Here is a 24,509-nt window from a genome sequence, read left to right on the forward strand (position 1 = left end):
CAAAAATTTCAATTAACACAAATACCTAAAATCAGGTTTTGATTTACAAAACTACCCAAAATAGTGATTCTTCATCTTCCACATATAATTAGGTATTTTTTATAATTGAACTTTGAGTGAATAGTTTTGTAAACTCAATTTTTGGGTATTTTTGTGAACTTAAACTTTAAGTCAGTAATTTTGTACAGAAAAACCTAATTTTGTCTATTTTTGTCAACTGATTTTTGGTGAGTAGTTTTGTAAAAGGAAATTAAAAGTGGGTAATGATTGAATTTTTTCCATTTTTATTTTAAAAAAATATTTAATTTACTTTCTTTTCTTGCCTTCCAAACATTGCCTTAAAAAACGTATGTTTCGCGCTGAACCGAAGAGATGCACAGGCCGCCATTCCACAACTTTCGAGACAATGGGAAAAGGAAGAATAAGAAAGTTCAAAACCAATAGCGCCGCGGTTTCATTACCTACTTTGTTTTAGACGCGACTGAATTGAGTTGGAAGAGAAGGGAAATCCTCGGTTGGGGCTAGGGAGATTCGTTTCATCTCTGTATTATAACCTCCTGGAGTTTCTAAGGCGATTGGTGCCATGGAAGGGACTGGAGCTCAACCCGTCTGCGCCCAAGAGGCATTGAATCTTCTTAACTGTGTTACTGATTCTTCTTTTGATCAGGAGAAATGCCTCCGCCTCTTGAATTCCTTGCGAGAATGCGTGCTTAAGAAGGTTTGTTTCATCTCTTCCACTACGGCAACTATTATAAACTTTGAGATTCTTGCGCTATTGTTAATTTTGTACTTCTCTCTAATTATTGTGTCTCTGGATCTGAGTTAGATTTCTGAAATTTTGGTTATTGTTTGTTCATACATTGGTGCCCGCATGAAAAAACAAAACTGTGGTAGTTATTGTCACTGATGAGTGCGTTTTCGTTATGGTGGGTGGTTTGGATTTGTCTTCGTTCTGTTGGTGGTTGCAAACCTAAGATTCTTTTGGTTCTGTTTAATTGGGCTTGCTCTCTTGTTGGGGTATCAGCTGGGTTTTGTAATAGCATCCGCATTTGAATGGGGAAGTGTCTAATGAAGGGTTTTATTATGTTGTTGGTGTGGTAGGGTGATCATATTATTTGTGTTTATCTCCCCCACTCCCCCTCAATTTTTTTTTTACCAATCAGAAGAAATGGAGTTGGATAATTGTGTTTCCACTGTTATGATCTTGTTTCTTGTATTCTGATTGAGCTTTTGCGAATGTCTGTTTTGGGCACTCGACTTTGAACACATGGGGGGTGTACCAGGACCTCCTGCAGAATTGGTTTTGTGGGAATGTCATGTTTCATAGCAGTCTTTAGGTTTATCATCATCAAATCTGCATACTCTCTCGTTTGGCACCCAGCTGAAGTGCTGAAGTGCTTACTATGATTCATGTCTCCATGAGATTATTAATGTTTCCTAATAAAAACTAAGAGAGAAGAGAGAGAGTTGGAAGTGGTAGGTTATGTGGGATTCTCCTTGTTATTATTGTTGTTGATTGTAATAGAAGAACAGATAATTCTGTTAAAGGATAGTTTACGTGGACACAAGAAACAGTAACTAATACCTGGTTTATGATTAAGAACAAGAGAAGGCACTGTGGCAAAGTGGCAGGAATCTCTGAGATAGAATCTCTTGGGGTTAAAGGGCCTGGATCAAGGCACTACAACTGTCTCCTGAAGCTCAGTGGTAAAGTTTCAAAAAGAAAGAAGGGCATCTTATGTGAAGAGAAATTAAAATAGGAGCCTAAGATTCAATTTTACAAAAGCATAGCTCGATCTTGTACTGATCATTTAATCCTGATTTGGATTGGTCTGTTTTGTCTGATCAAGCCAATCCAACTTGGTATTAGAGAACCCTGTATAACGGTATAATCCAGCTGATCCTTATAAAAACCAATTCGTTCTTGGCTGGTACCAGTATGGATTCAGAAATCCATATATCAAATAATCCTCAAAATCATGTCACCTATAATTCAAAGTCATTGTATTTTAGGGTGGATCTTATTCATGAGGTTATTGGGTCCCTACCTAAGATGTGGGAACCAAAAGTGACAGCTATTCAAGAAGTCGAGGGCTTTAAAAATTTGTCCTTGGAAGAATTGGTAGGATCCCTAGTCACCCATGAAATGGTGATTGATAAAGGGGAAGAAAATAAGAAGAAAAACATTGCACTACAGGCATCTTTGGATTCTGAGGATGAAGGTAGTGATAAAGACATAGCCCTATTGAATATAAGGTTTGTTAGGTTTTCAAGATACAACAAAGAAAAAATGTTTTCAAAAGAAGTCTAATGTTTTAATTGCAAAATGTATGGAATGCAAAAATTTTCTGTGTGGTATGCGAGAAGGAACCACCAATTTCATTGGAGCACATGGTCAAAAGAAAGATTCACGAGGATTCTGGATTCAAGGAACCAAATCCTATGATTTCGATAATCGGAAAAGATGAGCACATGTTAAATGGATTCAAAGAGAAACAGCTTCCTTTCTACCAAAAAATAAAAGAGAGAGAAACAGCTTCCTCTACATTGGAAATGTTCAAAGCTGCTACAAAACTAAAGTTCCAAGAGAGTACAAGCACAATTTAGCTCCTTCCAGTGTTACCTCTGGTGAACTATGTGCAAATCAGCATTGTTGTCAAATTTAAATGTTATTGTGTCCTCTTTCAGGATGAATTGCTTTCGAGCCATGTTTAGCTCACCAACAATGGAATTGTAAAATTGCATAGCTGGAACCTTCATATTATGCCTTGTCAATCCCAACTCCCCCCCCGCCTGCCAGTCGGTGGAGGGGGTAATTGGATGGAGAACAAGAGAAGTATGGATGGGAGTTTTGATTGATGTTCAATTTCTTTGGCATTTCTGAGTATATTTAAAGAACTAAATTACATTTTTAGCTCAAACCAAGAAAGATTTAGGTTCCTGGAAAGCTCAAATCTTTTTAGAAGCTTTGAATGAAATGTGGTGGATGTTTAGAGCTATGTGTCTGGAAGACACTTCATGCTATCTGCTATGTTTCTGGAAGTCATTTCAGGAAATCTGTTCTGTTTGTTGTTCAATAAAGTTCTTCTAACTGGAGTTTTTGGGGCAGATGAATTATAGTTGCTATTCAACTTATGTAAGGTCATTAACCTTGAATGAGTTTCCAGTGTCTGATTTGACATTTACACACATTCCAAACTTCCCAGGATATCATTTGTAAGCTTTCATGTTTGAAGTGTTCTGTTTTCTTGTTGTAATGGGTGATCTGGTGCTGGAATTGTATAAGAAAAGTGTGAACATGTATTTTTTTTTCCTGTTCGTTAACAAGGTATATCTTGTGCAGCAACCTTTGGATTGTAAACAAGCAAAGCTCATTGTGATTCTTCTGATCTAAAACTCAGTAGGAATGTTAGGGCTTTGCCTAGCTTACCTTGGACTTGTTGCTCTGCACCTAGGCTCATGTTTGTTTAATTAAGATGTTAATGGGCTGAAATAAGCTCAGTTTGGACCATCAAACGTGCTGGTGTTGGTTCCGGCCCAAAGTACAAAGGTCCATTTATCATAGCCAACAGCTCAAAAGTCAGAACAACTTAGCAAAGCTTTCACTCGGTAAATATAAGATATTTGTCATTTAGAAGATAACTATAATGTTTGGGAAAATATACCCTGGTCTCCCATTTAAAAAGTAATCAGAAAAATCTCCCACTTTAAAAAAAAATAGTTTGTGCCCCTACTTTTTGATGGTGGTTGCTATGAGGTTAACATTTTGTTTAGAAGTCCTAGTTTGTCAATAAATTGTTAAAGGATCACCAACCAGGGAGCTCTTGGTCTCGTTTTCCCCGCCAATACTCATCAATTTTTTGATTAAGATTTCTTAACAATTCCTTTGCCACTGCTACCTCTTTGAGTCAAGTTGATCTGTGCAAATCCCTTCCCAAGGCTCTTCTCTATTAAAACCGTCATATTCAAATCTTCACACCATCAATGAGTAATCTAGTCAACTGGTCAACATGAGAGACTGGAGCTTCGTTACCATCATCAGCAAGGGGAAGGGATCCTTCGTCCAGATGACCACCAAGAAAGAGATTGAGCTATACCCAAAGTATCAAGGACTTTGTTTGAGCGACTGTAATGTTGCTCATTGTGAATGTGTAACAACACAATAACATAGATTTACTTTACCTACATGTCAGCAAATGAATAGCAGGGCTTTCAGCTGCTACTCCTTTATTCTGTTTTTATTTGTTTTCCAGGTGCAAGCTGCCACTCATAATTATCATAATTGTGTTCTTGCATATACAATCCCTCCCCCCTCAAAATTATTTATTTATTTTTAACTGGTTGAAGGTCATCTACTTTTAAGTCTATTTTTTCCCTTTTCCTGCCTAATTTTCTGACATTTTTCTTTATGAATTCCTTTTGCCTGCAGAAAGTAAAGAAGTTCTCAATAGCTGAGCCAAACCAACTGGAAGCAGATTCAGATAGCAAGGGAAAACGGTGAAAGCTTTTTTTGTTTTAGTGTAATAGAACCTCCTCTTTTGTCTTCTAGGGTTCAATATTGATATTTGACCATGAGAACCATGGTTGATAACTTCATTTTTGATAGACGACAATAATCATGCTAGATCAGACTCTGTCCCAACTGGGGTTTTCCTATAACTTCGGTCTGTTAATTCACAGCAAAGTAGAACACTGAAAATGTAAGAGCAAACAGAGGGTACATAAACTTCAAGGATGTACCATTTACAGCCCATAACTGTAATTTGTTGATACTCTTCATCTGTTTTATCTTTTGTGTCTGCTTTTTCTTGTGGTTACTGATTAGTTGAAATACCAGCACAGGAGTGTTTATGTTCCAGGTGAAGTTGCTGTTGCAGAGGATACCAGATGGTTTTCTTCGACTCTTAAAGTCTTCCCAATAGATCTCTTATTAGTTATTACCATCAGTTTCAGCTTCTGTCTCAACCTTCATCCTTTACAGCAGAGTCAACCTTCCATTTCTTTGATCTTCAGACTGCTTTTTCTTCTCCCATTTCAAGCTCTTTAGATCTGTTAGATTCCATTTGTTGGACCTCCTGCCTCTCCAACCCATAGGGATCTTCACCTCAATACATATCTAACACTAATTCCTCAATGTGCATATACATGGAGTCTCTGTTATGACCATTGGTTTAGAAATCTGAAAAATAACTTGCAGAAAAGTTCAAATAGCCTAAAAATGAAGAGCAAGAACCAGAGGATAAAGAAATTCAACATATGAAATGTGTAGCTCACCCATGTGCTGATTTTGGGAGTTAAGACCATCAGATAAATTGCAATGTGAAGATATAGTACCTTCAAGGTGAGGACAACAGGCTCAAAACCAAGACCTCCTGGTAGTGCAGTTGTCCTCAGTTTGAGAGGTACCTATCCACAAAAATTTCAGTGCCGTTTGGACTATAGAGCACCAACTTCTTCATTAAGGATGCCACCATGTGATGAGACTTTTGTTCAATAACAAACTCTCGTCTCCTATTATTTGGGTGGAAATTACCTCTCCTTGGGCTAAACATGGGTCCTTTGTTCATAGCTCTCTCTTGAGGGGATAAAAAGGCTGCTAGGTTGAGTGGAGCCCCTAGAACCCAGATATAGGAATGGTGAAAGGTGAAAGGTGAAATGATTGCCCCTGCTCCTTTTCCATGAAATGATAATCTCACCCCTGTTGGATCCCCTTGCATGCTCTCATTGTCCCCCCAAGCTAATGTGTAGGCCAATGTAGACTGGATGCCCCTTAAAACAATGCTTTCAATTCGCTATTTTCAAAGTGGCAACCTTTTGATTTTGAGTTGGGAGGTGGAGAGATATCAGATAGGAGAAGGTAACATCCACCCATCGAATATCCACCCATCTAAGGTTCCTATCACTCCCCTCCCCTCCTCTCCCCTCTTCTGTTGAGGTCTGAAATACCCTCCACTTTTCCCTTGCACCATCCATGGTCAATGATGGTCATAAATTCCTTCAATGTTGCTTGAGAAAAACTTGGGACCCGTTTGATAACGTTTCAAGAAATGTGTTTCTGCCGTTTCTGTTTCTAGAAACCGCAGAAACGGAGCAAAAAACGTTTGATAAAACTGTTTTGTTTCACTTATTTTTAGAAATAGAAATAGAAATTTTTACTTATTTATGGTTCAAGAAACGACCCAGGTTTCGCCGTTTCTGAAAACGACTTGTGGCAATTCTTTCACTGGTTACCATCGACTTCTAAAAACATGACTTATCAAACACCTTTAATTCCGTTTCTGTTTCTAGAAACGGAAATTTATGTTTCTACCGTTTTTTGAAACATAAATGGCAGAAACGTTATCAAACGAGCCCTCGGTCTTATATTTGGACAAAACATATCAATAAAAACAACTGTCTTTTTTCTCAACTAAATGGGGTCGATTACATTCATCCAAACATGTGAAAAAGATGCAAGACGTTTAAATCAGTTAAACTAAAAACCCACCTCAAGGGGTTGAACGAAATAAAAAACATGATGTATTTAAAAAGGTTTAAAAGACATGAATCTGGATCCGGATGGGTCCGGCCAATGGAAATCGGGGAAAAATCCCCTAACCCAGTTTTCGTGTAGGTTCAATCTGATCTGGATTGGCCGGAATCGGCCGACCCATCTATTCGATCCGACTTTTTCAAACCCTGGATGTAAAAACAATATGAGTCAATGAAGACACGTGGCATTCTCGTTAGCAGCCACATGAGCTGCTGTCACCGCAACCTCAATTCTTTCTTAGTTCACATGTGGCAGTCGATAGTTAGTCCACTTGTGGGAACGTTGATTCCACACGTATCAAAACAGGTTTGGAATTAGTTTTTCGGACACTCCAAAGACCACCCGGAGCCCCGAAGACGTAGACCCAATCTTCTTCCTATCCAAATTTTCTACCGAGATGACGACTGTGATGACGATGTCATTCAAATGACGTTTTAATTTAGTCGTTTACCTTCAAATGACGGTTTAATTTAGTTGTTAACCTTCACCGCCGTTATATCATTGGTTGGATCCTGGAATCTGGACTCAACCTTCCCCAATCGGATATGGAACGAGTCCGATCAGGGGCACCATCACCCCATAGAAGAAACGTTTAAGGGCTTGTTTTCCCGTATCGGAATCTCTCAAGGGTCCTCGTTCTGGTTTAGAATTAGAAGATCAGTTACAGAGACGACCTCATTGTTTCGTTCCTTCTTCTCCCCTCTTCAGTCTCTACACCACAGTAGAAACCCTAGAAACTCTTTCTCTCTCTCTCTCTCTCTCTCTCTCTTGCTCAATGGTCTCTAGCCATTAATCTAAAGTCTTCTACTTTGTGTTTCTCACTTTCTTTTTTGGGTTTGAACACAAATAGTATTTTCCTTTCGTGATTCCAAGTGAGGAAGCAAGCTCGCCTCTTCAGCAATTCCTATCTTTCAGTTGGGTTGATTCCCACTTTCTCGGAATTTTTTGATTCTTTTATTCTCACAAGTCACTACACCTTTTCTCTACCTCCCATTAATCCATCATTTTTGGGTTTTAGCCTTTTTCGTTTTTCTTTTCTGCTGCTTTGATTATTTGAGAAGTAAGGGGATTGAAAGGGATGGTGGGTTCAAGGCATACCCTTCCATCATGGATTAGTGCAGCGGCGTGGAGTGTTGATTTCGATGGTAAGGTGTCTTCTGTATCGGAAGCCATGTTCACAGAGGGGAAGGAAGCTTCGCCTCCTCAACCCCACCGCTCTAACTCCGATGCCAATTTGAATTTCGGAGAACGGGCCGTCTCTGCTGCTGGTGCCGCTGTTCTATCGGCGATCCTCGTTAATCCCCTTGATGTCGTCAAGGTATCTATTGTTTTCCTTCTTCTCCTGAGAATTTAATTAATATCTCTTAATTGGTTTTAAACTTCAATGTGATTGTAGAAACTTATATTTTTGTTATTATTGTCATCTTCCTCTTGAGATTTTTGGTTTGATATCCTGAGCTTAGTGCATTCCATTTTTATTTAAATGTGAACGTTTTATTTTGGTGAGCTTGGTGTGTGATGTTTCTGAGTTCTTTTTATTTCTTGTTCTTCCTTTGGTCTTCTGTTCTTAATTTTTTTCCCCAAATTATTTTCGGAAAGCCAATATATAGATTTTGCATTTATTTCCATGCAATAGATTAGATTTTTCTTGGGGTGCACTTTTTCTGAGGTTATTGGCCGGGTATTAGATCAAAGCAGGTAGGTACATTCGTTCTTATAGTTGATTTTCTTATTTTCCACCTATTGAGATTTATTTTTTATTTTTTATTTTTTATTTTGGGGATGAATACCTATTGAGAATTTAATTCACTATTTGAGCTTTATTCTTTCTTTTATTTTCTAATCCCAAGTTCTCTTGATAGGCAATATCTTATTTTCTGTGAGTTTTTCCATGTTCTGTTTAGAAAGCCAATATTTTCTTCTTTTATCTTATTGCCTTTGGTTCTTATCATTGATGTTGTTGAATTTTGGTCTGTATTTCATTTCACCAAGTTCTCTGTACTGGAGTTTTTACTGGTTCTTGAAGGTTGTCGTAAACTTATACTTGTGCATCCCTTCTGTTTCTAATGATTTACCTGCTTCCAGACAAGGTTGCAAGCACAGGCTGCTGGAGTTCCTTATTCACGTACAAGGCACCATGTTAGTGGCCGTATGGCCTCTCTTGGACCAAATACGGTATGTTCAAATGTTTTTTAATCTCTTTGGGAAGATTCTAAAATTGATGAAGTCAGAATTCTATTTCCTCAAGTGATTATATCTAGTATCTTGCTTACTTCACATGAAAGGAATTTGGAGGAACATTGTGTCATTAACTTCATTCTTTTCAAGCTGTGATGGGGGCTGTTTTTCCAACTCTGGACTTAATTTTTGTTTTATTATCTATCAGACAATTTAATTTGACCCTAATTATTAACTAGTATAGTGCTAATAATGATAACAAATTATATCCATTGACCTAATAAAAAAACTTTCGATGATCATTATTCACAGGGATTCATGGTAATGGTCGTGTACTATTACTAGCTCTTGTTACATCTTATGTTTGAACAATGTATCCATGTACCAAACTATATGGATACCACTGGTTAGTGATGTAAATAGGTTCTACCTTTTCCTGATCCTTGATTTGTCATTCTGTTGAAAATTTTGATACTATTGATCCACTAGTGATGCTGATGGAGTAATATTGTCAATGGGTCCTTAATGTGCTTTATTCTTGGAGTTGACAAGTGATCCTTCTTTTCAACAAAAATCTGAAAGATGGGCTTAAGAATTAGGAGAATGTAGAACCTGTAAATGTTGAAGGTGTTTCCTGAGTTGTAAAATTATATATATTTTTTTGTACTAAGTTATATAATTATTTCAGTGGTGTACTGTGAGTGATTGGGGTAGATGTACCAGGGAAATCTGTTCTTGTGGTGAGCACAAAGTGGGACGAAAAGTTAATTGGCTTGAGAGTAAAGCCAAACTTAAATGAGGATTATAGTTTGGAGTATCCATGGTGTTTAGGATTCCCTCATTGATCTGGCACAATACATCTTTACTATAAGTGCTGTTTTACCTCTTTTTACCTGATTGAACCCTTTTACTTCTGTCTTTTCTACTGTCTCTGGTTGACCATATCTTACACTTGACTTTCCTAAACCAATTGATGAACTCTAATACCTACACTTTCTTTTCAATGAATAATATTCATTGATGTTGGAACTAATCTGCTCCTAAGAAAGTTTGCTTCTACATGAATTATTTCATGCCCTCAGTTTATTTATAGTATTTTATTTTCTATTTGTATTATAGAGATTCATCATGTCTTGGAATCTAGAGCTGTTAATTTTACTGGTTTTAACAATTTTTCGCTTTGGAATATGTTGCAACAGTTATTTTCAGATCTGAGATGTTCTCCATATTGCCCTCGTGGTGGAATGGTTGGTACTGAAGCAGTTTGTCCTCCTGATTGTTTTCAGTACAAAGGAACATTGGATGTCTTCTACAAGATAATACGACAGGTATGGTGTAGGAGATAATTACACTATCTGTAAGGAGGCTGAGATGTTGAAAGGCATTTGTAGGCCTCTTGTTTACCATAAAAGGAATTATACTTAGGTTTTTATCAAGGATTAAAGTATCGGTATCGGTTGTCGTATCGTTCGGCCAAAATTAAGATACATATCATATCGGAGATAGGTTAAAGATACACACATAAATGGATATGAAACAGTTTTTTTATACACTTCTGCATAAAAAAGAGAGTTAAAAATGCTATATAGATAATATGTATTATGCAGAGACAATAAATTGAGGGTATCGCACTGAGAATCCAAGGTTTGCAGTTGTTTTTATGGGTGTAAAATCCATGTTCCCAACCTTGATTTCCACTTTAGTTAGAGGGAAAAATGACTAGCAGCAACTTTAGAATGAAAACCTCTGAAAAAATCGTGTTTTGTTGAAATATTACCCATCTTGGCCATTACATGACCATAGCGCACCATATCGGTATCGAAACTTACATTTCACCTCAAATTTTAATTTTTCAAAGAGTATCGGTATGTATCGGTGGCGTATCAGTGTGTATCGTACAATACATATCGATACAACGGATTTTAAAATTTTCATGTAGCGTATTGGTAGTATCGTATCAGTAAGGGCAAATTTCAATATGTATCGGTCGATACGGGACAAGACGTACCGATACTTTAAACCATGGTTGTTATTAATCAAGACTTGGCCAAACAACATAATAGGAAAGGCAGAAAAGACCGTCTGACTAGTTTGTTTTTTCTATGAACTCTTATGAGCAGTTTGGCCTAGATTCCATCAACTGGTGAAAGTGAGGACAAGTAACTGCAAACAGAAGAGCGTGAAATCTTGGCCAATGTCTAATCAAATCTTTAATAATTTAATAGTTGGGTAAAATTTTCAAATGATGAGAGTAGTAGAGATTAACCATTGGACAACAAAATAGTATCTGGTAATGATGTTCAACATCTATATATGAGTAACTAGCTCATTATTTATGGGAGGTTACTGGAAATGAATATAAAAAAACAAAAAAAAAAACTTAACTTTTAATTTGTAGATCTTATAAGTATTTTGGTGTTACCTCCAATGTCACTGTTGCTATTGGCTATGTCGTTAGGGTTTTAGGTCCATCTTGAAGGTGGATGATGCTACACAACTGAAACCCTTGGCTTTTGGGTACCATAATCCACTATAAATTGATACTTGCCAGAATCTTCACCAAGGGGACTAATGTTTGGGTAACTGTCTTGGTATTGGGCTCAGAGAGTGTCTCGATCTAGGCGAGACTTCTTCTTTCGGCGTCGGGGCCGATCATTATCGTCAGATACAGACAAGTGAACTTATTATTGAACACTCTGATCTCAAACGTTACATATGAGCTGTATTTATAGACTGAGCCCAGACTTAACAACATTATAAGTCCACACGGACTTCACAAAAGATTAGAGTGTTTAATAACAAGTTCACTTGTGTGTTACATAACCCACAAGTCCCAGGATCGAAACCTGGCTCTGATACCAATCACACAAGTGAACTTGTTATTGAACACTCTGATCTCAAACATTATATATGGGCTGTATTTATAGACTGAGCCCAAACTTAACAATATTATAAGTCCACACGGACTTCACACACTTACAATCCCGAAGGTTCAATAATACATGTAATGATTGACAAACTTCAACCTAGTACAATCCCGGACTAACAAACAAAATAGAAAAGGCATGCATAGCACACATAGCAGAGCGCTTTAATTGGTATCGGAATTTAGGTAAGTTAGGTAGATAATAACATGAGAATAACAGTTAATAAGAAATACAAACTAGGACTCTTTACTTTCCAAATCGATAAGACTGAAAAAATAAGAAGAAGCTTCTAAAACCTTAAAACTAAACTGCGATAAATTACCTGGAACGCATTACTTTCTTTTAAAGATGGCATGACAACTTCTTAATTAAAAGACTAAATTCGTGTGATGGAAGGCCCTTTAAAGAAGAAGGGAAAGATCAGAGTAGCAGGGAGGAAAGAGAAGCACACACTCTCACTAAGCACAAAATCAATTCAAATTCTCCATTAAACTGTTTTAAAATCTCTTTAGCCTTGTCCATCAATTACGGCCAATATATAGGGAAAATAAAAACATGGAAAAGGAAATCAACTGAGATAGAAACTTGTCTAACTAGGAAACAATCCTAAAAGGAAACTATTTAAAAAGGGAGCACATAAACCGATCAAATCCTACTAACACTCCTATATATGCTACTACTTGGAAATAAAAAGACTTCAAATAATAAATTACTAAATAAACTACTTCCACTACTTGAAAATAAAAGACTTAAAATAGTGGCATTGGTAGTCCTCCAAAAAAACCTTTTTTGCATTTTTTGTTTTACAGGAACAAGAAAACGAAATCTTCTGTTTGGTGTCCACAAGTTCGTTTTTATTTTTTAAACGAACCGGGTAAAAGATACAGGAAAAATAGGAAATGTCTTTTTTTTTTTTTGTGAATAAATAATTCATTACCAAGTGAAGAAAGAAAAATATTACAGTCTCTGAAGAGGGGAGGGAGAAGCAAGACAAGCTTAAGAAGCATTACTATTCCTGATGATGGATCTCAAAAGATCCCAGGAATTTACAATATGACAGTTTCGAGGGGAGGAGATACAAGTTGTAATAAGCGGAGAGACTTTGGTTTTGACATCAAAGTAGCTGGAGCTCCAAATCTTATCAAGAGAGCGAGAGTTGGAGGTTCATTTCCTATGGTTCCTTTCCACCCATATGTGATTTATTGTAGCACAGAAGGCAAGTGTTCCGACGGTGTCACATATAATCTTTCCCTGAAAAATCATTTCCATCCAGATCCACTTGCGATGGAAGGGGAGAATCCTCCTGTTAGCTGGCCAGCATTTGCTAAAAATGGGAATGTTCCATTTGGGAAAAAATTTGTATGTCCCCGATAATTTTCCCCAGGCCAAAAACCTTCTTTATCTCCATGAAACTCTGAAGAACCAAAACCTTCTTTGAATCCTTGAATCTATGAACAACTGGAGTAGTGAAGAATCCATGAAGAACTCTCGCTCGATCACTGCTCTCCCTCAATACTGTTGATCACTGCTCTCCCTCAACACTGCTGATCACTGCTCTTCCTCATCCTTGATTCCTGTTCGATTCCCTCTCTCTCCCTCATCCATGTCTCGATGAAACAGTTTCTGAAACAAGTTAACCAAACACCATTTTTTTTTTTTTTTTTGCAAAAAATTGGTTTTTAACACAAATGGAAAATTCTTGTTTTGACACAAAACACCAAACGCAGCCTAAATAAACTACTTCCAAACCTTGTTGGACCAAAATCCTTGGTTGGGCCGGTTCTTCTTGTCTCTTGGCTTCTAAAGCCTGTCATACTGGTCCAACCAGTCAAGTGCAGCCATATTTGCATCATCGTGTACCCCTTATGGACCTAAATTTGGACCTTATAATTGTGTCCATTGCAAAAATAAATACATGAAACAAAACCATATCCAAGTACAATCAAAACATGCCCTAATGTTGCACTGCAACTGCATTAGTGGAAAGGCACCTAGACTCGCTCATACCTGATTTGGCCAAGCCCAACCCCTTGATTCTGCCTTGCTGGCATTTACTGACCTTGACATGTGGTTAAGATGGGAATTACTAGTATAAATTGAAGTCCATAAGAGAACTTTTTTAAGAATATGCTGCACGGACCAATATAGCAGTTAAAAGGAATGAATTTTGGAAAAATGATTTTTTAGGTATGATCATTGTTGAAAAAAAAATTCTTATATTAATTATGAGCCACTTTAAGTGGTTCTTTAATTTCTCAGATTTGCATGCTTAGATCACTTTTATAATGCAGGATTTATGATCTATGGAATTACCCATCTTTATCTCTATTACAAATTTCTTAATGGTTGTCAGATGCTTAACTTGAGTGGATTTGTGCAGGAGGGATTTACAAGGCTGTGGAGAGGCACAAATGCAGGTTTAGCATTGGCAATACCAACTGTAAGTTTTTTGTTGCATTTGTTATTTGTTTGTGGTAGTTTACTAGATCCGTTCTTCTTCTTCTTCTTCTTCTGGTCAGTGATTTTTAAAATGTATGAGCAGGTGGGGATATACTTACCTTGCTACGACCTTTTCCGCAATTGGATTGAAGAGTTTACATCCCAGAATGCTCCATACTTGACCCCGTATGTCCCCTTAATTGCTGGCTCAGCAGCACGTTCATTAGCTTGCATTTCTTGCTATCCTATTGAACTGGCCAGAACCCGAATGCAGGTATCACACGTTTTTTAGTATTGCCATTTTTTATGTAATTTTTTTGTATAGAGACATGAACAAATAGGCGAATTATTATTGTTACAAAGGTCTGTTGTTTTTCCAAATGTCACAAGGCATCTATTTTGCTACTTGCACAGATGATATGTCCATTTCAACAGTTGGATAGAGAAGGAAATGTTCTAGATTAACCACGTGTCAAATTTTATAGTCTAATTCAATCAAATACCCTCCTTTGTAGTTGGACATATCCCGTGTATATCCATGCGTGTGTACAGTTTTCTAGACATTACTGTGCACTCTCCCAACCATGAGTGGGACAGACAGTTTAGATTGAAAAACATAAAAACGGATGGCTCAGATTTATCTTCTGATTTTCGGAAACATCACCTCCCATTGTTACATGGGTATTACCCAAACAAATATCATATTCCTGAATGGGCATGGAGATCTTGAATATTAATGTAAGGCTAAGTCACAAGACCTAACCCAAGGCAGGATCCTTGTTCAGTAGCAGATACTCAGTTAGTTAGCACCAATCGATGGATGATTCCAGTAGCAGAGAAGGCACAGTCGAATGTACTCAGACTTGCAGTAGATCAAGTGCACACAGATTGATATTGAAATAAAAAAAATGAATAATAGAAAATAGAAGAAGATAGATGGAAGGATAGGTTTGGAACTTTGGATTGAGTCTCTCTCCCTCTCTCCCTCTCTCCCTCTCCCCCTTTCTCCTGGGCCTCTCATCCACTCATAGCTTAGGGCATCTCACCCCTCAACTGCATCCCACAGCCTTCATGGTTTCAAGCCAAACTCTTTTTTTTCTCTCCAAATCATTACCTGTACATCAGCCTTTGTTTTTTTATTTATTTATAATGTTCGGTTACATCAATTCGGGCTTCTTTCTTGTGTGGAAAGAAGTCCCCTTTTTTTCTATTTAGGAACAAAATCCAATCGCATAATAAAGAGTCCTAGAATTTGCATAAAAAAAGGGTGTGCCTGATGCACAAGGCTCCCGCATGTGCGAGATCGGGGACCGAGAACTACCTAGAATTTATATACTATTCTAAAAATAGAAACTAAAACTGAGTACTAAAGTCTCCCAGGCAAAGACAAAACTGAATTCCTAAATTATCTCTTGGCAGCTCAATCGCCTTGGATGAAAGTCTCCATGCAATTGGCTGTCAAACCTGCCTCCATACAGCTGGCCATGGGGCTCACGAGATCTGGAATTATCTCCTCCCTTAACTGTTGGTCGATATCCTTCCAATAGGCAAGCTCGATAGCTAATCCTTGGACAAACTTGGCAGCACTCGATTATGGAAATATCTCCTTGAAGTCAGTAAGTTCTGTGGCCATAAGATCTGGAAAATATTTCTCCAAATAAAGCTGGTTGACCTGGAATTAATCCCCCTCCAAATCTGCAATATCGATGGCTATATTCTCTCCCAAATAACGCTGGCCGATAGATATCCTTGGCAGAATATAGGCTGGGCAATTGGAATTAAATAATTCCATAATACGGACCCAGTTTGAAATCCAATCGATGTACCAATACTGCATCAAATATTCTAGAGATTTTGTTTTGTCAGGCAGAGCTGTATTTTACATTCAATACCACTCCCAAGAATATATATATATATATATATATATTTTTTTTTTTTTCATTAAATATTGAATCATACCACAGACCTTCACTTTAAAAGACCAAAGATCTATAATAGTATGTACATTATTATTGGGAACACTAAAATGGTAGTGTGTAATAGTACATGGAAATACTTTTTTTGCCGTGTAAAAAAATTAGTTGGGATGCAAATATCTTACTGGAAAATAGGACGATATTATAAGTATTTTCGAGGGACTTCGATGATCCATCTGTTTTGCTATGTTGTTTTTTTTTCTTCTAGAGAGTGCTTTCATATTGGATTTCTTGCATTTCATTGAATCACTAGTACTATTCAGAAGTTTTTCTTATTTCCATGATGTTTTCTTGGCTTTCTCAAGATTCCAAATGCCAAATCTTCATTTAAATTATGGGAGCGGGTTCCCTCTACGTTAGAGTACTATTTCTGGCGATTGGAGGGTCCCCACTTCGAATCTTACAATTGAGGGGGGGGGGGGAAGTTATTTATGACATTTCACTGTTCAGGGGGAACAGTGATGTGTGAGAGGATGTGCAATTTGGTTCCACACACTGTCTGTGTGCAGAACCTTTTCCCTTATATTATATACTATTTTGCTGCGAAACTCAGTTTATTAGAAGAGCTACTTAACTTCTTGTTCTGTTTATGATATTAGGCATTTAAAGAGATAAAAATTGGCACCAAGCTTCCAGGAGTATGGAAGACTCTCCTTGGGGTCCTCTCCCCCGTCAGGGGCTCAAGTAATAACTTCCAAAACTGTAAGTTGTTTTCTTTTTTGATTGATATTTGCATTTGTATCCGACTGTTTGACATAGTACTCAGATCTGTTGACGATGCAGGTCAAAAATGTTTTCTGCAATTTCTGAATTAATTTGTTTATGATAGCCTGTGAACAATCAGCAAGTCTAAAACCTCTTGTGAGGTATAAATAAATGACATGAGCACTAGACTTATGTTGGAAATGTAAAGTACTGCGCAAGATAATGTCTAAAGTAAAAAAATTCTGACCGTCCTTCTCATAATTGTAAGTGGACCAACAGCAGGAAATAACTAAAATCATGGTCAATGCGTTGCCTAGGCGACACTTAGGTGTCCAGGTGGCTTTTTCTGGATGGGCGTTTTGGTTGTCTAGGTGGCGCCTAGTTGGTTTGTTGGTGACCTTGATGGCCTTGGTTTGCCTAGATGCTGTGACGACTATGACTAAAGTGCATAGTTGTCAAGGCATCAAGGTGCCTTGGTCGCTTTGCGTCCAGGCCTCCTCCAACGAATTGGGTCAACTAGATGCCGTGACAACTATGGTTAAATATCTTTTAACAGGATAACAGAAGCACACATCAACAAAAAAATTAGACTGGTGGACATCCCATAGACAGCTGCTTGGTATGGACTCCTTTGCACAATATTGCATGATTGTAAAATATTCTATGCCTGATATGTTACATGTTTTCCTCTCGTCAACATAACTTGACCATGAATCAAATATCTATTGGATAGGATTTAAATATTCATCTGTGGATATTGCATCGAAGAAAATGGCAAGATTGCACAAATGGATCTTTGGTTCCTACTAACCCAGGATCTGCCTCAACTTTTGCGCAGTTGTCGACTTTATTTAAGACCCCCTAATGAGCAGGAAGTATCATGTTACATGGGTTCAAGTACGGGTATATGTCAAGGAGTAAGATCCACCTCCTCCCCAAAACTTAGGATACAAGGATATGTGCGCAAAAATGAGTGTGGGTATGGGGAGTGGGGCTCTGCTAAAATATATCAAAAACGAGGATTGAAGTGTCAAAAAAAATAAAAAGGGGATTTTTTTTTTGGGGAGGGGGGGGGGGGGGGTTTGTGTCTCAAAAGAAGTATCTGTTTAATCTTCTTGTTCATAGCCATATCCAAAAGTCCCTTTGGGTGCATCTCACGCACACCTCATACCCGTATCCTTGTCCTATCAATGTCAACATGGGTAGTTTGGGTGCACCTGAATTCTCCAGGTAATGAAGGAAACCTACTCCGCATAAAAAATGTGATGAAAATTGGGATAAGTTAATTAATTGCTAGCCTTGGAGGAGACCAAGGACATCATGTGGTGATCTAAGCCATCTGGGGTAATCACTTGGTGAACCTCACCAATGGGATCTGCGGTAAAAAATCAAATGATTTACAACTGTAACCCACATGAGGTTGTACAAATGTTTTTATGGATACAAACTGGGCATGTGTTTACACACTAGGGGCTATACATTGGAAGCCTGATATGGCTTCTTCTTTTTGGTAGATTGATATGGCTTCTTCAGGTTATTTTTTGCATGACCTTCCTTTCTTGCCAAAGGCTTCTCCTCTTGGTTCAAATCAGTGACATTTGATTGCATGTTCTGATTGACCTCCTTTGTTTGAAGCAGTGCAAAGCTACCGCATTCTGTGGACTGGAGTTGGAGCACAACTTGCTCGTGATGTTCCCTTCTCTGCAATTTGCTGGTCAACATTAGAGCCCGTGAGATTTCAGTCCTAAAAGCAGTTCCATGGCTGTTGTATCATTTCTCATGATTTTCTTCTACATTTATTCCATTTGGAGATTTTTGTCTTTTTCTTTATTATTTACAGATTAGGCGAACTCTTCTTGCTCTGGTGGGTGAAGAAGCCAATGCAGCAAGTATCCTTGGGGTAAATTTTGCCGCGGGTTTTGTTGCTGGTAGCCTTGCTGCTGCTACTACATGTCCTCTAGATGTTGCAAAAACCCGAAGGCAAATAGAGGTCATTTTTCAAATCCAAATTTGATATTTTATCTGGGTCCTTGTTAACTACTCATGATTGGTTCGTCCATAAGCCACTCGGGAGAGATCACGTGGCCAATCTAGATAATTCATTGGATATATGATTAGGGTAGGGTCTGATACTGGCCTTAACCTTCGGGGTGATAGAAACCTCTTACCCTTATCCTTTAGGTACTATTAAGAAATTCCATTACCTAAGAGGTGATGCAGATTAATTACCAAAATAGGCTTGTTTTATTAGGAATAAGCCTAGGGTTGGGTTCCATACATGTTAGGCCTTTGATCCCATGTATTTTTTCAAAATCGTTCTAGGCTTTTAGGAGCCTCCTCTTCTTTATTAATAATATTAATGGGGGAGGGAATTACAAAATAGAAGGTTCCTCAAAAAGGAAACCAAATATTCTCCTAATACAATAGTTACTAAAAACTGAAATTAGAAACTAATTGAAATTAGAAACTAGTTGAAAAAGAAAACTAACTACTAATGACTTGACTCAATTAACAACTTGACTCCTAAGGAAACAAATATAACTCAAATCAAGCCCAATTAAAAAGGAAACTAATGAAAATGGAAACTAACTAATGATCCCGTACTCAATCTTAAAGCCCCCCTTTTAGACCCATAAAAGTGGTCTATTACACTCAAAACACATGGGATCAAAGGCCTAACATGTATGGAACCGAACCCTAAACTTATTCCTAATAAAACAAGCCTATTTTGGTAATTAATCTGCATCAAGAGGTAAAGAGATAAGGCAGGTACACCTATGTTTTATTATGATTCACCTAATTTCTTAATATTATTGACCAATATATAAAGAATATTACAGTATTCCTTCATAAATACTAAGAAACATCCGCAAAATAACCAAATACACCTATTAACCACTTGTAGTCCATTGTTTGGGGTTTAATTTAGCTAATGGCTATGGGTCTAGGGTGTGTTAGCCTTGGGCTGGGCCTAAAACTATGCAAGGTGAGCGAAATAAAACATATGTATAATACAGGTATTATGTATGCTACACATAATATTTATTTTATATATCTAATGTTGTTAAATGGGTCAAATGGTATGCAAGGTTCAAATATTGGGTTTCGACCCTTGGCGAGACTGAAATTTTGGTCTAAATCCGGGAAATTTTGAGGAAACCAGGGAAATGTTCCCAGTTTGGTGGAAACTTTGGTTTCAACCCCCCAAAATGTGTGTTTTTTTGTCTATTTTTTCGTGTACACCCTATTTGACATTTCTAACCCAGTCACATAATTGGTTTCATGGAAAAAACAACTAAAGTCATACTTATGGTGTCGATCAAAGTTTGCTAATGTACGATGAGTCGTTGACTGAAACTATACTACATAAGTACATATATAAGCTACTAACTGAAAATGTGAAATGCATAATTGCGAGTTATCTCGGAAGTCTCATGTCCCAACAGTCAACAATCAATAGTAAACACTCAACGGTCAATTCCAAGTAGAGTGTCTAGGCGGTTCCAATGCACGAGCTGAATATCATTGCAGATGTCGTAGCCGCTTCTCTGAATGCACCACATGAGTCACATGACATATTTTGGGCCCAATTGTTTTGGTAGTCCGTCACAGCCCATCTATTAGATGCATCATCAACATCAGCTAGGTATCCCAACCAAGGGAATGGCTCAGTCACAGCGATAGGATGTGGATGTAGCACACAAGGTTGGGATGGATACTCAACGATACTGCCAACAAAAGATGACTCACCACCTGAACTACTCTCTTGTCCAAATGAAGTAGAAGGTCCACCATATTGTCTATACCCACCACCATATCCAAATGAACCGGTGCTCTCGAAGGATGCCACACAAGGTTTGGGGAAGATGGGATTTACCTTTTTGGTCCAAGCTCCTTTCCATAGGTAGATTTGGTATGAATGTGCTAGATCCAAGCTTAGAATGAAGATTTGATGGCACAAGGGAAAAATCTTGAGTGTTTTACCAAGTTTCCCACTTCATAGAGAAGAAATAGGGGGAGAGGGTCAAAATTTTGAAATAGATGGCTTGGTTTCCAATTTAAGAAGGTTTTATAAAGGCTGACCCATTGGTCCACTCAAAAATTCCATATTTCGAGGAAAATTCCCACATTTCGACTGATAACCTTGCGGCTGATACCATTCGCCGATCCAACCGATACATGCTAACACCACACAGGATTGGGCCAGATCTGAACCTTATCACCCTGCTCCAGGCTCTGATACCAAGTTTGAAATCCTTGAGTTTCACTCTGTGTTCTGATTTCTTTTTTACTCTAACCCCAAATGACGAGCTTTTAGGGTTTCAAAGTTTCAATTGGAAAAAAAAAAAAAAAAATCCAGAACAGAAGGCTTCTATTGCCATGTGACACTGTGGCGGGATCTATTGGCTGAAACTTGCTGCATGAAACTGAGGGGAAAAACCATACAGTATGTTCTGTACTGTTGTATCATTGCATACCCAGACCCACACATGCAACCAAAAATAATATAGAAATATAAAAAGGATTTTTATTGCAAATTTTGTTATCTGCAGAAGCTTAGTGGATCAATTTTTTTTAATATACAGTTAATGAACAATTCTTTACTAAATTACTAATTAGTGAAACTGATGTTGCTGATTTCAGAAGGATCCAACGAGGGCATTAAAAATGACAACAAAGACGACACTAATGGAGATCTGGAGGTATGTCCTGTTTTCTTTTTTCCTTGAGAGAATTTCATTTGTTTCTATATGGTATGGATCCAAAAATGTCAGCTGGTTTCCATCCACATTGTATGAAGCATATTTAGAGGCCAGAGGGTGTAATGTTGGTTTCTTATTAATTTTAACAGGATGGATGAGTTTTAGTGGATGTTCTCATTAGTCAATTATTTGGATTTCTATAGCAGTTCATGGTTTTAAGACTTGAAATTGAGAACATTAGGGTTTTGAATGGTTTGGTCCAATTGGATAAATGGATCTTATGTGAGGGCAGAAGCTAATTGCATGCTGGGTTGATTTAGGGTTTGGATGAAATTTAATGTAAAAGATATAAAATTGGTTATCCGGTTTGGTTTGGAATGGGCTGATGAATAAGGTTTTGCCTAGGGAAGAATTGGTGCTTGGAATAAATTTGAAGTCAGTTGGGGGGCTGTAAAATTTCTGTATGGATAGTTGCAGAAAAACAATTACGGAAAATTATGATAACATTGTAGACGAATGAAATCCATAGAAATAGTTTCTTATTTCCAAATCACAATAATGGGGTCATGCCCCTTTCCCAATGAATTTCCTTCATCAAATTAAGTGTGATGTTGCACATGACTTACATTGAAGTCTTTCCAAAACTTAGGTATATTTACTATTGCCTCTGCCTTCCCTCTACCTAACCAAACTCCACCCCATAGAAAAAGCCACCCAGGAAACAAACGTGTATGCACACAAACACACATTCATTTGTAGGCACACACACACACACATTCATTCGCAGGCAGGCACACATTTTTTTTCCTAAACAATGAAGGCACAACTTTATTTGTTGCTCCATGTCATCCAATTCTATTTTCAGCATGCTTGGTCGATCCTATTAAGTTATCAGAGTGATGTCTGTGTGTGTTTTTCTGTGTGCATGCTCATTCCTATCAGAGTGATGTCTGTGTGTGTTTTTCTGTGCGCATGCTCATTCCCTGGTGGTGGTTGGTACCTATCATTTTATGCATGGAATAACTACTGTTGTTGGATTTGACCAAGTGCTTCAAATTTCCTCTTAAGAGAGAACCTTAGGGAATAATGCCCAGATTCATTACTAAAATTAATGATGCTTTTGGCTTGGAACAGGGATGGAGGTATGAAAGGACTCTTTACAGGCGTTGGTCCACGTGTTGGTCGTGCTGGTCCATCAGTTGGAATTGTTGTTTCCTTCTATGAAGTTGTGAAATACATTCTACACCAGAGAACTGCAACCTCATAATACAGAGAGTTTGATCTATTGAGGATTTCAATCTTTGCACATACTTGCGGCCCGAAACATACAATAACCACTGCTAGCTTCTATAAAAATGACTCGGCTCGAAGATGATAAAATGTTGTTTGCACCATGGTGGAAGTGGAACCATGCTTCAAGAGCACATTGCTGGTGATAGTTTTCTGTATACCCAATTTTTGACTGTGAATATGTATTTTTTTTTCATAAGAAATCAAACTAATATAACTTAATTAAATACAAAGTTTAACTATATCCTCCACACCACAACCTTCAATTGTTAGTGTATGAGCTTCATGCTACAGACATAAGGTAACCCTGTTTATACAAAATATTATCATTCGGAAATGTCATCAGAGAGAGAACATCCAGAAGTAATTGTAAATAGATGATAGAACATCAAAATGTAATTTTATGTAGAGCTCATGACCATTCTTCTGTTGTACTCATATCAACTAGTCATATGCTATAAAGACCTATTAGTGAAACATGGGCACCTGACAGCTAAAAAGTTAGCACCAACTTCAATAGTGAGGGCACCATTTTGCTACTGTTTGGTAAAAAACGAGAACTGATTAAAGGTACATTCCAAACTCGTCAACCATCAGATTTGATAATATATTAAACACACATACTTTAGCTTCCAACATTAGGGTTGATGTATAAATTAGGTCAATTGGGTAACCACGGGTCTTTACAAATATCTATAGAAGCACATGTCCCTACCTTCCAACAAACTAAGGTTTTTAAAGGAAGAATGTGAACAATACTACTCCAGATCCAAGAACCCCTTATTGGCTTATAAGTCGCGACACAGAGGAATTACTTTGCTTTTAAACCCCTACTCGGAAGGGAAAGAGGGCTGGTGACCATTCTCCATCCTAATCTTAACAAAAAAGCCTCATTATGGAAGGAGCTTAACTGAAACCCAGGAAACATCCCCCCTAGCTTTAGGTTTGCACCCATTGACCCACGGGTGTTTTATGTAAGAAATAACTTAGGTTAGCAAAACTCTTACAAAATTTTCTCTGCAATTTATCCTACTTGGGGCATGTTTTAAATATTGGTCAATATGTATCGGTATGAGCCGAGGTTGGGCAAAATTGATCCAATTCAGGTCACTTGACACGGTATAAAATCCCAAAAATACCTTTTGTCCAAAGATTATGGTATCGATATCTTTGAGGGAAAAAATCGTCCAATATTGTCTAATATTGATTTTTCACTTCCTCTTCGTCTACACCTACTCGTCCAGGTGCTCCCCATACTGTGAAAATGTTCTGTTCTTAACCCTCACAAATTAGTTGCCCAGATTCTTTTAGAAAGGGACATGATAGAAATAAATGCCAATCTATTTCTCTCTCTCTCTCCATTTTATTTTATTTTATTTTTATTATTATTTTAATATAGTCTGTTTCTCTTTCATAGCTTCAAAAATTATGGCAAGAGTTCACCCTCCCCAACAAAGAACACCACTCATCTAATAGCATTTATGTAAATTTATTGACACTTCCACATTGTGTCTCATATTTCTTCCAATTTTGGCACTTGCAAGAGCTTCAAGACGCTTTGATCTACAAGGTTTTTGAAATCTCAACAGGAGGAAGAAGATTTTAGAAAATAAAATTTTACGATAGAAATGCAATTCTAAAAGCGATGCAAAAGGTAATTGAAAAATAAGAACAAACAATGAACACAAGTTTATGGGGTTCAGCAAGATTGCTTACGTCCTCAGTGAGATGAGATTTTGCTTCACTATCAATGGAAAAT

General features: G+C 37.6%; 1 protein-coding gene and 1 long non-coding RNA gene across 3 annotated transcripts; both read left to right on the forward strand.

Moving 5' to 3' along the window:
* Window positions 1-371: 371 nt before the first annotated feature.
* LOC122061230 lies at window positions 372-4,858 on the forward strand. The gene is made up of 2 exons (XR_006134602.1): window positions 372-718; window positions 4,430-4,858. It is a non-coding gene; the product is annotated as an uncharacterized LOC122061230 (long non-coding RNA).
* A 1,435-nt stretch (window positions 4,859-6,293) lies between these two features.
* Window positions 6,294-23,001, forward strand: LOC122060403 (mitochondrial carrier protein MTM1-like). 2 transcript variants are annotated; one of them, XM_042623478.1, is made up of 10 exons: window positions 6,303-7,850; window positions 8,618-8,707; window positions 9,910-10,038; window positions 14,018-14,077; window positions 14,180-14,350; window positions 16,652-16,754; window positions 18,396-18,487; window positions 18,598-18,747; window positions 21,402-21,460; window positions 22,595-23,001. In XM_042623478.1, exons 1-10 carry the CDS (start codon window positions 7,611-7,613, stop codon window positions 22,725-22,727), a joined length of 1,227 nt encoding a protein of 408 aa, XP_042479412.1. In that variant the 5' UTR covers window positions 6,303-7,610; the 3' UTR covers window positions 22,728-23,001. The 2 variants fall into 2 exon arrangements, with proteins under 2 accessions (XP_042479413.1, XP_042479412.1); XM_042623479.1 differs by lacking the exon at window positions 18,598-18,747 and having other exon boundaries at window positions 6,294-7,850.
* Window positions 23,002-24,509: the final 1,508 nt, after the last annotated feature.

Source organism: Macadamia integrifolia, chromosome 14 (assembly GCF_013358625.1).
Source record: "Macadamia integrifolia cultivar HAES 741 chromosome 14, SCU_Mint_v3, whole genome shotgun sequence".
NCBI lineage: Eukaryota > Viridiplantae > Streptophyta > Magnoliopsida > Proteales > Proteaceae > Macadamia > Macadamia integrifolia.